This window comes from Culex quinquefasciatus, chromosome 1 (genome assembly GCF_015732765.1).
Source record: "Culex quinquefasciatus strain JHB chromosome 1, VPISU_Cqui_1.0_pri_paternal, whole genome shotgun sequence".
Lineage (NCBI taxonomy): Eukaryota > Metazoa > Arthropoda > Insecta > Diptera > Culicidae > Culex > Culex quinquefasciatus.
Genome location: NC_051861.1, coordinates 25,174,387 through 25,189,708, shown reverse-complemented (window position 1 = coordinate 25,189,708; position 15,322 = coordinate 25,174,387). Strand labels below are relative to the sequence as shown.

General features: G+C 38.7%; 1 protein-coding gene across 5 annotated transcripts in view; it reads left to right on the top strand.

Moving 5' to 3' along the window:
• Positions 1–150: 150 nt before the first annotated feature.
• The window catches only part of LOC6031662 (Y+L amino acid transporter 2), a 32,722-nt gene continuing 17,550 nt past the window's right edge, over positions 151–15,322 (top strand). Inside the window, exons 1-3 of one of the 5 annotated variants that reach the window (XM_038266619.1) lie at positions 151–268; positions 3,460–3,658; positions 6,420–6,615. In XM_038266619.1, the coding sequence (XP_038122547.1) occupies positions 3,471–3,658; positions 6,420–6,615 (384 nt within the window). In that variant the 5' untranslated portion in view covers positions 151–268; positions 3,460–3,470. Of the gene's footprint in view, positions 269–347; positions 409–2,892; positions 2,994–3,106; positions 3,659–6,419; positions 6,616–15,322 lie in introns of those variants that run through there. The other 4 variants (XM_038266615.1, XM_038266617.1, XM_038266618.1 and 1 more) reach the window with 4 other exon arrangements.

The window sequence follows — 15,322 nt, the reverse complement described above, 5'->3', positions numbered from 1 at the left end:
AGTTCCACTAGCTGGGTTGGTCTTTCAACTCTCTCTCTCTCTCTCTGCTGTTCGACAGTCATCCGAAACGGTTCGCCGGCGACGCGTGGCGTTGAAGAAGACACTCTCTTTCTTCCCGCAGTCAGTAGTGTTGGCGTGCCGGCTCGTTGGTCAGTTCTTCCGATGAACCGTGACTCGATGGATCGATAGGAAACGCGTTTTGCCGTGAATCAAACCCAAAAAGGGCTTGCCCTTTAGTGTAGTCTTTCGGAGTGGGCTTTTATTTGCTGTAATTGCAGTTAAATTGCTTTGTGTACGGTGTTAGAAGAAGATTCGCAACGAGTTTTGATTGAAAAGTGCTGCACGGTGATTGGTTTTCATTGATGGAAGCTAGTCGAGTGAGAAACGGAAACGTGTTTACGTTTTCAGGTTCGGTTGTCGTCTATAAACGACAGAATGACTGGTGATGGCAAAAATGGCAAACGTGACATTGGAATAAAAATGAGTTTTTCTAGGTTTTACAAAATATAACCGTTTTCGTAAAATTTATCTTTATTTCTTTTTCCCCAAAAAGATTTCATTATTTTTTCCAAAAGACGTATTTGTGATCATCGCATCCACAACCACTTCTGCAGCAAGTAGCAAACGCTAAAGACATTCGTACACACATTCGCGTCATCTATTTTGCGCACAAAACGCAACAAGCACAAGCGCAAATTTCGGATGGCGTGAGTTCCAGAGTGTGAATCACTCCCCGCGCTTGATGGGCCGGGTGCGGAAAAGGGTGGGAAAATCTAGTGGATTTTTTGAAAAGGTAAATATTTTATGTGATATTTTTTTGCTAGAGAATGTTAAAAGGCTTAGAGAATTTGTCTAAAAAAGTGATTTGCGATCACTCAGTTAAAGGGAATATATACATGTAAATTGGCAAAAAAAAGTTAAAGGTCGGTATGAGTACACACTAAATCTTACTCACGTTACTGAGGAAAGGCTATAAAATCACTCGAAAAATGAACTTCTCAATAAGACCTCCTAGACCCACCTTCATGTATACCTATCGACTCAGAATCAAATTCTGAGCAAATGTCTGTGTGTGTGGTGGGATGTTGATCAAAAAATTGTCACTCGATTATCTCGACATTGGCTGAACCGATTTTGTCCGTTTTGGCGTCATTCGATCCGTCTTGGGGTCCCATAAGTCGCTATTAAAAATGATAAAGTTAAGTTAAGTACTTCAAAAGTTATGCTAAAAAAACGAGTTTAACAAAAGTCCGGAACATTGTAAAAAGGGTGGTTTTTGTAAGAAAACCCGACATGCTATATATTTTTAGAAAGGTATTTAAAAGACCTTTTCAACGCGTCCAAGATATTGAAGATCTGACAAATCTATCAAAAGTTATAAGCACTTAAGTGTTATTTATACGCTTTTTGGAGGCCGGATCTCAGAAATGTTGATGAAAACGTTGTCCGGAACTCTCATGCAACCTATTGTTGGATAGGTATTTAAAAGAGCTTTCCAATGCGTCTAAAACATTGAAGATCTGACAACCCTATCAAAAGTTATAAGCACTTAAGTGTTATTTACGCACTTTTTCGAGGTCGGATCTCAGATATTTTGATGAAATTGCTGTCCGGATCTCTCATGCGACCAATCGTTGGATAGGTATTCAAAAGACCTTTCCAACGCGTCCAAAACATTGAAGATCTGACTATCCTATCAAAAGCTATAAGCACTTCAGAGTTACTTATGCACTTTTTGGAGGCCGGATCTCAGATATTTTGATGGAAACGTTGTCCGGATCTCTCATGCGACCTATCGCAGGATGGGTATTCAAAAGACCTTTCTAACGCGTCCAAAACATTGAAGATCTGACAACCCTATCAAAAGTTATAAGCACTTAAGTGTTATTTACGCACTTTTGCATTTTGAATAGCACCCTTTAAATGTGAGGATGGCGGTAACCACCTAAAGGTGGATTAAGTAACTTTTTTAATCGGTTTTCAGTGCATAATGATATACATTTTCTACCAATAACAAAATCGATTTGAAGACATTTGATTATGTCATTGCCGAGGTAAAGCTGTTTGAAGTTAGCAGTTTCAACAAACTTGCTACGATATCTCGACACTACCTTGACCAAATCGACTCAAAATATTGGTGATAACTCGTTAAGCCATTCCCGTCTGCATAACTTTTTTTTTCGTAGAAAAAAATATTTTAAAACAACTTTCAAAAATTCTCAAAGTATCTTTCAGTTTTTAGAAAATTCAATTATTTTCTGTGGGCTATTTTCCAAAATGTTCAAAATATTTAAAAAGTAAAAAAAAAAACAATTTGAATCAACATTGTTATACAAGATTTACAATGTTTACCACCAGTTCTATTCTGTGAAATACATAAATTTTATTTTAAATACATATTGCTGTTCATGATTTTTGAAAAAAAAAATATAGAAAAGTATTATTTATTTTCCACAACGGGTGTTCAGTAAAAGTAAGTTTATATCAACTGAGCCTAAACGTGATTTATAATTCCCGTGTAAAGTAAATTTACACTTGTTCTGGATAGATTCGTATACATTTATGCATACTTTTATCCCTATATTTAACTTAAAATGTCATGCAATCAACATATATAATATTGGATCGATTAATAAAATTTAAATCTTTTGTTTTAAATCTTCGTGATTCTTAGAAGTGAGACTATAATCATTTGTGAGAGCAATTTTTTATAAAGAAGTAGAAAAATCATAAAAAAAATCGTTTGTAAAAGATAAATCATGCGACATTTTCAAAAAACCCACTAGTTTTCCACTGTCTGCCACTGTACCCCTCGCCCGCTTGTTAGAGATTGATTTTTCCTCTCGGACGATACTACGCTTTCAAGACCCGCCAACCAGAACCAGTCGTCACAGAGCCAGAGCCAGAGTCAGTGATAAGTCGAACCTTGCCGTGATCGGTCACGCTCTGGTTGAAATACTCCCCGGAAAAAAAGACAACCACGCCAGACCAAAGTAATTTTTCGACGGATTTTCTACCTTTCCTGAACACACATCAGAGAGATTCTCTTTTGTTGTATTTATGTGCTTTTTTATTTATAGTCTGTTTGCGTAAATTCTTTTTGCAGTTTACTTTCCTAATCACTTGTACCTTCTAGCTGGTAGTAGGCCGCGCAAGTTAGGAAGAAGTTGTGGGACAGGCAGACAGTTGGCCGTGAAAAACGTTCACGCGCCAACTTGGACCGCGGGAGAACTTGGGAAAAGTGGACCTTTTTTTCACAGATCATTCGTGCGTGCGCGTTTCGCGAGTGAGGGTTGGTGAAAAACGTGCTGCCAAAGATATTTGGCCAATCAGACACGAGTGGTGGCGGATCGTGTCGGTTGGGGTGGGCGATAAAAAGTTGTGTTTTATTGCAAAAGTGTGACCGGAAGATTTTGCGAGGGAAATAAGAAGAAAAAACTAAGGAAAAATATTCAACAGGTGGTGTGAAAATGGGGAACGAAGCGGAAAATCAGCTGACGGAGAAGGATGGTGGGGGTGGTGGTGCCGGCGATGCACCAGGGGACAAGGTCGTCCTGAAGCGCAAGATTACGCTGATCAACGGAATAACGATCATCGTTGGAACCATTATTGGATCCGGCATTTTTGTATCACCGGCGGGAGTTTTCCTGTACACGAAGTGAGTATTGTGTGGGTACTTGGAAAGCCTTTTTCTATCTTTCAAACAGGGCTAGGCCTTACGAAAAAACCTATTTACATGGAACTTTTTTAAATATTTATTTATCACTGTATTTATTTCGTAGTTTTTTTTTGTGTGTATTTGAATGAAACTTTGTCAATGCTGGTCTTACAAAAAGTATGTAAATGTAAAAATATGTGGACTTTCTGATAGTTTTGGTATCTTCGGTTGTAGGCAAGTAATCATTTTTTTGTTAAAATAAAATTGCAACTAACGGGATTCAAACAGTAAGGACTGGCCAGAGAGTCGACTGTATCATGATATTTGGGCAACTATTGGTTGTACTTTCAATATATAAAATCTTAATTTCATAAATTTTGCATTCGATTTTTTTTCATCTTTTTATACCTTGCCTTTAATTTTGAATCTCTAAACTTGCTACGTTTGGACATTATAGAATGTTTGGCTTGAACAATAAAGAAGAACAAAATAAGAAAAAATAATCTCGATTTTTTGAGAATTCATCATGAGCCCGTACACAAAAATGTAAACAGCTAGCAAGTTGAAAAACGAGATGTGATGATGTTATAAAAGATTATGGTAATTTAACATGTGCGCCAAAAACAAATAAAAGAAACCTTATTCAAAATGTCAATTGCAATGAGATACCATTTGAAAAACTGAGTTTAAAATGAGAGCAATTCTCTACCAAAACCGGAAATGGATTTTATTTGTATTTTTTTATTTGGCTCAAACTTTGTGGGGGCCTTTCCTATGACCAAATAAGCTATTTTGCGTCATTGGTTCACCCATACAAGTCTCCATACAATTTTGGCTGCTGTCCATACGAAAATGGTATGTAAATATTCAAACATCTGTAACTTTTGAGTGAATTTTCTGATCAATTTGGTGTCTTGGGCAAAGTTGTAGGTATTGTTGAGGACTTTTGAGAAAAAAATAGGTACACGGAAAAAAATTGCAGATTTTTTAATCAACTTTTTTTCCACTAAAACTCAATTTCCCAAAATACGTATTTTTTTATTTTCGATATTTTTTTATATGTTTTAGGGGACAAAAATCCGCAACTTTTGAGCCATAGAAAAACATGGCCAAAAAATCTGCCGCCGAGTTATGAATTTTTGAACAAATAGTGATTTTTGGAAAAAATCGAAGTTTCATGCAAAAACAAGTTTGACATTATTATTAATGCAAAATTGAATTTGCAATCGAAAAGTACTTTACAGATTTTTTGGTAAAGGGCTCCGTTTTCAATATATAGCCACCGAAAGTTTGATTTTAGCGAAATATTTGCAGTTTTTCAATTTTTAAAAATAGTGACCATGAGTGACCATTTCCAAAAATATTTTTTTTGAAAAGTTCAGAAAATTTGCTATAAAATTGTCCAAGAGACATTGAAGATTGGACCTCGGGTTGCTGAGATAGAGCCGCTTTAAGAAAAAGAAACACGAAAATTGAAGTTTTCTAAATCTAACCAAAACAACCCACCATTTTCTAATGACGAAATCTCAGCAACTAATCGTCCGATTTTCAATGTTAAAACATGAAACATTCGTGAAATTTTCCGATCTTTTCGAAAAAACTATTTTGAAAATTTTTAAATCTTTTTAATGAACTTTCAGATTTTTTTATGCATATGAAAAATAAAATTACATAAATAAGTAAAATTCACAAAAGTTAGTTTTTGGCACTAGTTAAAAAAGTGCTATGTTTAAAACCCGTTTATTTCAACTGATAATTCTGGGCACCTGAAAATTTTTGTGCATTTTTTTGATTTTTTTTAATTTCCGTTCCACTCAAAACTTTGTTTTGCAGGTAAAACTTAAATTCTTTTTTTTTTCTAAATATCTTCTCAAATTTCAATTAGTCCTATCGCCTTATCATCTTATCCAATGCAACATAACGAAAGATCGGAACTATGTTTCATGTCAGCGATAACATCAAATTTCAATTACCACCTTTTCTGCTCGATGGACACCGGAGCCCAGATAACATCAACTACATTACCAAGAATCTTGCCTGTGTTTAATCAAAACTGTCTAACCACGCAAGTCGGACAAACACTGTTTACGCTTTTCTTGCCCAACCTGCTGTGCAGCGTGTTTCGTTTTAAAGAATTTAATACGTACAACAATTGCAAGCCCACACGAAAGAATTCATGTTCTTGGGCGAAACGGGGCTCAAAACGAAATAACTTGAAAATTTAAATCACTCTTTTTCCCTCGTTTACTTCCTTCCTTCATTGCTTGGCTTTTGTAAATGTTTTGCTCTTTTGACAATAGTGCGATGTATGTAGCACAAAATTGCAGAGACAGTCCGATTTTATTTCTAAGACAGCTTTTTTTATGGCTGTAAAAGATTTTACTTATTTTCGCAGAAATTTCAATTGTGTTCAGAGAGCATGAAATCGTCAATCTTTACCGATGTAATTTTGCCATACTCTGTGTGGTTTGGGGTCAGCCTCATCTGCATTCTTACAGCAAGGTGTGAACACAAACTGGCTTATATAATGAACACAGATGCATTCCAAGGTAAGGTCAGGTATTTTGGACTGGATTCGCTCTTGGTCAGGTCAGGGCCAGGAACTCAGGTTAAAATTTACCACCCTGACCTTCCAATATCAACGTTCCCGAGACCGGTCAAAGTCAAAGTTTTTAATTATGTTACATTCCTCAACCTATACATCTTCAGCATTCCCAACTTAACCGTTTTCCACCTTCCACCCCCATCATCTTCATTGCAGGTCCGTCGGCTCCTCGCTGGTCATCTGGACGCTCAGCGGTATCCTGTCGACGCTGGGAGCCCTTTGCTACGCCGAGCTGGGCACGTGCATCACCCGCTCCGGTGGTGACTACGCGTACCTACTTGTTGCATTCGGACCACTTGTTGGCTTCCTGCGGCTCTGGATGGCCCTGCTCATCATCCGACCGACGACGCAGGTCCGTATAAATATAGGATTCAGTATAATACTCTTACTACCGTGGCTATGTAGCCCTTTGGGAAAAGACACCGTCAGATGGGGTTGCTTTGCTTCTTGAGAACAAACTTGCACGCAACTCAATATTTTATTGTACTAAACAAACGCCCAAAGTCAGGCAACTTCGTGCGACATCTGGTGGGAAAATCATTTCGTCCCCGTTCAACGGTTTAAAGCCCCACAAAAGATAACACTCCATGAAAGATAGCAAAATGTTTATTCATTCTACACTTGAGAATCAATTCAATTTACGAGCCTCCCACGCGCTGTGGGAAAAAAAGGATTTACGTGTTCAGATGAAATGTGCTGCTTTTATACGAAACAGAACCTGAGAACCTTTTGCTGCTCCTTTTTTTACAGGAGCAAGAAAGTTGAAAAGATTTGCTTTTTCCTCCTATTTCTTTGTCTTCGTCGTCCATTGCTGGGTGACAGCTCACACAAAGAACGTTTCCAACTAGTGGTGACAGCCTTTCAATATGGTTCTGGAAGGCAGTGCTGCTCTTAGCATAGAGGTCAGGATGAGGAAGGCAGTATATAATACAAACTTACATTGTTTCTTGCATAAGTTGGAAGTTTCTCCAGATTTTCTGTAATTTTTCTGCAATTTTTTTCAATAAAAACATGATATTACAGTCATCCCACATGTTCGGAACACCCACAAATTCGGAACACTTTGATGATAATTTGTCAATAGCATGCCAAAACTAGCTTTTCTGTCGACCTTACTATTTTTAGAACCTTCATTTGGACATTATCTTGCTATTTCACTAGTAAAAGTAGTACTTTTTGAGCAAAAAACTTCATTCCAAGACTATTTTGTTCAGAGCAGCAAAACACTGCCTCCAAATGGCCTGTTTCATAATTGTGGGTTGTTATTGTGCCTCCCACAATTGTGGAACACCTGAATTTAACTGATATTTTCACAAAAAAAATTTAAAACCATGTATAAAACATCACTAAGCTTGAGTTTCATTTGTTTCAGTGTGTGAAGTCATTATTTGGTAATAAATATGTACTCCTAGAGAGATCCAAAGTTTGTTTACATTCGTAAGAAAAAAGTGTTCCGAATTTGTGGATTTCAAGGGTCAAAGTAATTCTTCAAAAACTTCATAAAAAAGTTAAAATTTGCAGATGTTCGATACAGCATTCGAAAGATCGCAAGAAAAGCTTTCAAATGAAGGTAATCATTTAGTTCAATTATCGATTTGCTATGATTTTTTGAACATTGGCCGATCTGGAAACCGTTCCGAATATGTGGGTTGACTGTACCAAGTTTATTACATTCTCTTTTCTTAGCAAAGAGTATCGCAAAATACTTAAGGCAAGATTATTATCATGCTACACCCAAAGTTAAAGAACGAGGGGATAATCCTCACGAAAAGAAACGTGAAGAAAGTGCTATTTTGCGAGAGTATAGTCCTCTCGCGTGTTCATTCGTTCATTGGTACCGGTATTTTTTTATGGATGATCTTTTTGACATTAAATCACAGTGCTGCTGCAAATGAATGATGAAATGTTCTCACCACTGCAACGTTTATTTTAATTATCTTCAATTAGACGTTACATTTTTGAGTATTTTTAATGAATTTCAGGACCACACATCGGAATTTAGGATTTTGTTTTTCATGAATTCTAGTAAAATGGTACTGTGTGCGGATTGAGAGGATAAATCCCGAAATTACCGAGAGTACTTTACTTATGGGTTCATCTTCAAAAAAAGTTCATCTATCAAAAAAAAAATTAACATTACCGAGACTCGAACCCAAGACCTTCGGCATATTGAACCGTGCCTTTGCCGTATGGGCCATCATGGTTCGGTGACTAAGTGGCGGTCATTTGTCCATATAAGCCACTCAATAGGATGAACTGTTCCAATGAACGAATGAACACGCGAGAGGACTATACTCTCGCAAAATAGCACTTTCCTCACGTTTCTTTTCGTGAGGATTATCCCATCGTTCTTTAATTTTGGGTGTAGAAAACTAAACGCTGTTTGCATAAGACTTCAAAAATGAGGTTTGTTGTTTCTCTTTCTTTCATAAGCTTTATTTCAGCAACCAGAGGTCCAATTTTTAATGTCTCTTGGGCAATTTTATTTGAAATTTTCGCAACTGTTCAAAAAAAAAATTTTTTGGAATAGAAACCTTTGAATAAAAATAGAAAAACTTAAAATTATATCCATTTCCGGTTTTGATGGTGAATTGCTCGTCAGTGAAGTTAATGCCAAACACAACCCACCAATTAATTACGACTTTGGAGCATAATATCCCTCTAACAAATAGCAAAACGAACCTTTTCCATCTCTAGTGACAAAATCTGACCCAAATGACAGCGGCGGACATGAAACCCAAAGACGTGGAAAACAAATCCTAGCCGCGACACCCAAAGGGTCTGCCCAAGCAGCGCGTATAATTAATTATTCAACGATTGCGCGATGGGATTCAGCAAAAGGACACACACACCAACCGGCCAGATACAGCAGACGACATTTTATGTGCCTTCAAGCCAGCTTCCATCGTCTTTGATGATGGTTCTCCCAAAGCTTTTACATTATGTTGATTTAGCGTGAACTTCTTGGCTTCTCCGCCGCCGAGAAGAGTCGTTGTCGCGTAGAACTGCTCAAACGAGCCGTAGCCGTAGTGGTGAGACTGAATTTGTTGCGACGTAAGCGACATTAAGCTTTAAAAATCGTCGACGTGCCACCCTAGCAACGATGCTTTGAAATGAGCTTAGTTATTCAAGTATCAAGCTGGAAAAACGTCACTTTCGTCACTATTTAAAACTAAGCAAACAGAGGTCAGAAAATGGACATAGCAACGGGCAATAAAAGCTCTTATGAACGCATACTGGTGCTGACGTAAACCGGAACTTTTGCTGGATGTTGATAGGGTAACCACACATAGGACAGGGATAATTGCTAATCAGAGCAAAACGGAAGCAGAAGCTACCGGGACAAAGGCGCAATCAGAAGTGACAAATTTTATTAGCAATCCTTGCTTGACGCAGTAGAAAAGGTCCAATCATAGAGGAAAGGTTATAATATTGTGAATTTCAGTCAAAACTGATTCGATTTCGCCTGAAATTATGCAATTCTGTAACCTCTTCAAAATTCATTTTTTTAACAAAATCCCTCCATGTGGGTTAGGTTAAATCTCTTCCCAGCAACCCAGTGAAAGCCACGTGTCCGGGTGGTGGGCGTAGGTGCATAAGCCGTTACGACATGGGACCCGCATTTCTGGGAAATGGACTCAGAAGTCGACTGGCTGGTACCGAGAAGTAAAACGAGTGTATCAGATTACGATTCCGTTTCAAGCTCATCATACCTAACCAAATGGAAAGACACAGAGCTTGTTGCATGGTGGGAATTGTGGGTGGTGGAGATAATACCGCAGGCTTAAAAAGAGGTCATATGAACATCAGAAGCTTAATTGGCGTTTGCCAGTTGGCTTATGAGGAATTTAGCTCATTACAAACCATATTCTTAAAAAAATACATCGTTGCATTTGTTGAAGTGAAGCAAAAAATACAAATTTCTTTTATTAAGACCTTTTGAAAATTTACTCCAGGATTTTCAAGAGAATGAAAGAGAAGTCTTCCAGTGAAAAGGTTATGGTTACGGTCATAATACTTGTTACGTGAAACATTTATACACTCACGATAAATAAGTGAAACGAACATTCAACTTGGGCTTACCACGCTACTGCAGTGACAACTGTCGTTTACCCGGTACAAAAATGCACCCATTTTTGCTTGTAGGGCCGACATCATCTCGACTCGATGTCAAGCAAGCTAATCGGTTCTGCATGTTTCAAACACGAACTTGCATCTAAAATCCATCAACGATGAATCCACTTCCAGGAAAATTACCCAAAAACCTCATTATTCATCTCTATTACACTAATAGCCAATCTAGAGCCTCTTTTACATCCAGTGAACCCGGCCGAAACCACAACGCCTAATTGTATCCCCATCTGCTCCCGGAGGAGCATCAAATTCTCCGCTGGGCGGAAAGGTATCCGATGAAGCGCCGGCACGTGACCTCAGCCAATAAAGAGAGAGAGAGAGAGAGAAGACCCCGCCAACCCGGAACGGGACGCGTGTGACGCAATTTGATACACTCAAAATAATGTTCACCACGATGCTGCATGAAAATTCCGGTGACAGCCAATTTTTGGTCCAAAACCTCGTTTCACATGAGTCATGCAACTATTACCATGCATTCATGTCAACTCTGCTTGGTTTTCACGCAGCTAACACTCACACAACTGAATGTCACGTGAAATCCATGCCTGAAAATTCGGAGGCGTGGCTTACGGTCAGCTGGTTTTGTGTTTGCATGACAATCTTGCAACACCCGCATGGAAACCAGTATGGAAAAAATCCATACACCTTTTCATGCAGCATTGTGGTGAAAAATTAGTCGAGGTTGCATGAAATTCCTGTCTGCAAATTTTGTTGAGCTCGATTACCGGGACTTAGCCGATTTCAATTCAGTTGATTTTTAGTTGTTTGGACGAGCGGATGTGGCAGACAGTCCGTTGTCGCTTTTTTTTGCTGGACTAATCGGAGTAAGATTGATAAATAAACTGAAATCAATTAATCTTGGTGCTGTAGTTGTCGTGTTTTGCTGGTAAGTTTAAAAAGTTCTTAAAAATGTGGCTCAAAAGTAATGAACAATTTGTTTCTATACTTTATTTTCAGGTGAACGAGAAACCAGATTAGATGAGCCAGGAGGCCAAAGGATTTCGAGGGATCTGCAAGGAAAATGAATTTTGGAGTGAGTCTGGGAGGACCTCGGGGAGGACTATTAAAACGAGGCCAGCCCGGAAACTTCCAGCGTGCGCAAATGAGCGAAAGTGGCAGATAAGTGCGAGAGGATTGATCATAAAACTGTGTGTGTATAATTAGTGTGCTGGTTATAAAATTGTGAATCATATGTGTGTGTTCTTTAGTTGTATTAAGTGATAATAAAAACGTTTTATATTTGCGACTACAAACTAAAACAATTTTAATTATTCTTACCATGAAGTAGTAATGCATCGATCGCATTGAAAGCCAATAATAGGCATGTGAATTCCACAATACATTATTGTAAATATTGCATGAGGCGTCAGGCAAATCTGACGTGAAATTCATGCAAACTTGACATGATGTGACAGTGAAAAGCCATCAAGATTCTGTGTGCTGGTGTTGATCATCTACCGGACGTTCATGTCAATGTTGCATGAAATACTGTATGGAAAATAATCACATATATTTTCATGCAACATTGTGGTGAACAGTTTTTTGAGTGTACTTTTGCTGATCGCCCCCAATCAAACCGTTTTCCGCATGACGGGTTCATTCCGCTTCGAATTCCGCTTCGAAAATTGCTTCGAAATTTTCTAAACGGAATCTCCGGTTGGACTCCGTTTAGATTCCGTTTGAGCCATTTTGGTACATTAGCGACACCTGCTGGTGTACGGCCGAACTTCAGTGACACTTCGCCGCGTTTCGCCGAAGCGGTTTTTCTTGCATAGTGTGAGTGTGGTCTGCTGAAGCAAACGTCAAACGTGCGTCAAAGTGTGCGCTAGAAAATTTCGCGATCGCAGCAGTCGAAGCCCACGCGGAAGAAATCCTCTTCCAATGGATAATTTTTGAGGTTTGAACTTGCTTTCAAGTGGAGGAATATTATTAATAAATATTAACATTATTTTTGCTTTTGCAGAACCAAGCCAATCCAGCCAGGAGGGAAGTCTCAACGAACTTTGCAGCACATTCTATCGTTGCTGTCGCACGGCAAGCAAAATGAATTCGGCCTCGCCAACTCGACGTACACGCGCTTTGTTCAGCAGGTGTGCCGGGACTTTCCGCGGGAACATGCACCGGTGGTGCTAACGCCACTGCTCTACCCAATGGAATCGGAAGTTTCGGCCGAATCGCTGCTGCGGTCGTCCGCAATGGACACTGCCTGCTGCTGGAGAACCACGAAAAGAAGCTCAACGAGGCGGACGGAGCGGGAAAGTTCAAGCGCGAGCGGAGTTCGGAAAGTTCAAGGTCCCGAAGAAGGCCCAATTCGATCTGGTCATCCTAGTGGAGCTGCACGGGTTTAGTGATGGCAAGGGATCCGGAGTGTCGACCGGTGCCGCCTAGAATGACGTTGTAGGCCGCCCCGAGGGATAGTTTTTTTTTGTTAAACTGGAAACAAACATCAAAAATAAAGGGGCTTGGGGTTGGATCGCGTTTTATTTAACGACAAATAAATAAAAAATAGTTTTAAAATAATAAAAACCACTTGTTGAAGCAACCTTTCTGGTTGAATTCGAATCTAATTTGAACTCAACCTATAGACAAAAAAGAAAACCAGAAAGAAAATAAGAAAAAGAAGAAGCTGTCAAAGCCCACCTGTCCATTCCGTTTCGATTCCGTTTAAATTCCGCTTGAACCGATTTGCGGCGAAAACTCAAACGGAACCGGTTGTTGCGTTTGAAACGGAATACGTTTTAGAATCTAAAACGAACACTGTTTAGAATTCGAATCGAACTTTTTTCGCTCAAGCGGAATTCTAAACGGAATTCAAACGGAACGCGCTGAGTGGGCCCCCGTTTGAAAGGCAATGTACGTCAAGGGGAACCGTACACTCAAAAAACTGTTCACCACAAAGTTGCATGAAAATATATGTGGTTTTTTTCCATTTAGTTATTCATGCAACCTTGACGTGAACTCCCGGTGGCAAACTAATACATGCGCACGGCCCTTAATGGCTGTTCACTTTTGCATCATGTCAAGCTTGCATGAATTTCCCGTGAAAATAGCCTGATGCTTCAGGCAACACTTACATGATGTCGTTGTGGAAAGCACATGCTCCTAGGTTTATTGTATTCATTGATTTTTCAATCTACAGTACTTTTTCAAAAGTTCGTAATGTCAAATATTCAAAAAACTGACATTAAGAACTTTTGGAAAAATACTCTAAATTAATTGGACTTTTTGGATAAGGGATTAAGATACTTTTTATTAAAAAAGCAAGGCCAAATTAGCTTGTATTTTTATTTTTCAACACAAATTCTTAATTAACAGCTTAACAGCACTCACACCCACTAAGAATTTTGGTTCGAGCCTCGACTCGATTCAGGCTCGATCTCGAGACTCGAGCCAAAATTCTCAGTGGGCAATGGCACACGTCACATCAAAATTCAACATTTGGCTAGAACACAAATTCACAAAAAAACTATCACGTTCGGCCTTACATGGTCTTCAGTCACAGGCACGCAAGACGCGTCATAATCGATACCGTAGTTCGTTGAGAGTCTTTCGGCAACAGTCAGTATCGTTACACAAGAATTTTCCATCGATGTACTGCTCGCCTCCTGCAAAACACGAACGCATTGATAATTAGCTTATTTTTTTATTTAAATTGAAAAGCAATCCTCACCATTGAAGTGTCCAAAAAATCCGCTTCAAAATCAGAGTCCGCGATCCAAACACGAAGTCACCGCGACGAGCATCAAAAGCAAACTGACGATCCTTAGCAGCGCCAACCTGAACTAAAAATTTTCAGACAGGAAATTCATGCAACCTCCCAACCAACCTCACTGTGCACTTACACCAACAAACTTTTCACCTCAATGTTGCATGGAAAGGTTGATGGATTTTTTCCATACCAGTTTTCATGCAGCAGTGACATGAACTTCATGCAAATAAAAAATCAGCTGACCCCAGGCCACGCCTCCAATTTTTCAGGCATGAATTTCACGCAGCATCTGATTGTGTGAGTGTAGCCTGCGTGAAAATCATGCAGTCTTGACATGATTGCACTGTGACAGTTGCATGAGTCATGTAAAACGTTGTTATGGGCCAAAAATTGGCTGCCACCTGAATTTTCATGCGACAATGTGGTGAAAGGTTTTTTGAGTGTAATGTTGCGTAACGTTGGAGTTTTGAGTTTTGCACGCAAGTCTATCGAAAAACGTGAGCATTATGTTGACAGTTCTCCCAGTTAGTTTAATTTTGACATTTTTTTTTGATGCGATTCAAAGCTACACCCACGGGTCCCCCACAGACCGTTATTATAAATAAAAAATTTCCACCCAAACCAATGATTGGACATGGTTCCTGGGACCATTCTGCACCTCTGGGCCGAGTTTCAAAATATTTGCCGGCAGAAATTTCGAATACGGTCAGTTTTAGTGTTTCGAGTAGAAATTAAGGGGAAATCACATGTAAAATGCGTAGGAAAAGATCAAAGTTTCAATGTTTTAACTCCAAAACATTACTAGTCATGGTTTTAAATTGTATTAACATGTAGCAGAATGATATAAAAACGATTTACAGCACTGACTTAGCCGGATTAAGCCGAAGTTAAGTGACTTAAGTATGTTATTTACAAGTTTATACCTTAATATTAAAAAAAAACTCCTACATCAATGAATTTAAAGTTAAGGAAAACTAGATAGCACAAAAATAACTTAAAATGGGGTGACTTTGAGCCAAGGGGTGACATTGTACCAAATTTTACGATTTTATAATAGCCAGATTGCTTAACACCAAGCTCGATAAGCTTGAATTGCAAAGTATAATCGTTATTGTTTTTAGATTATGTCCTCTGCCATAAAAAGTTCAATAAGTACGAAACACTAAAAAAATAGATAAAATAGATAAAGCTTTAGTTTCATAAGCCTTACCGTTTG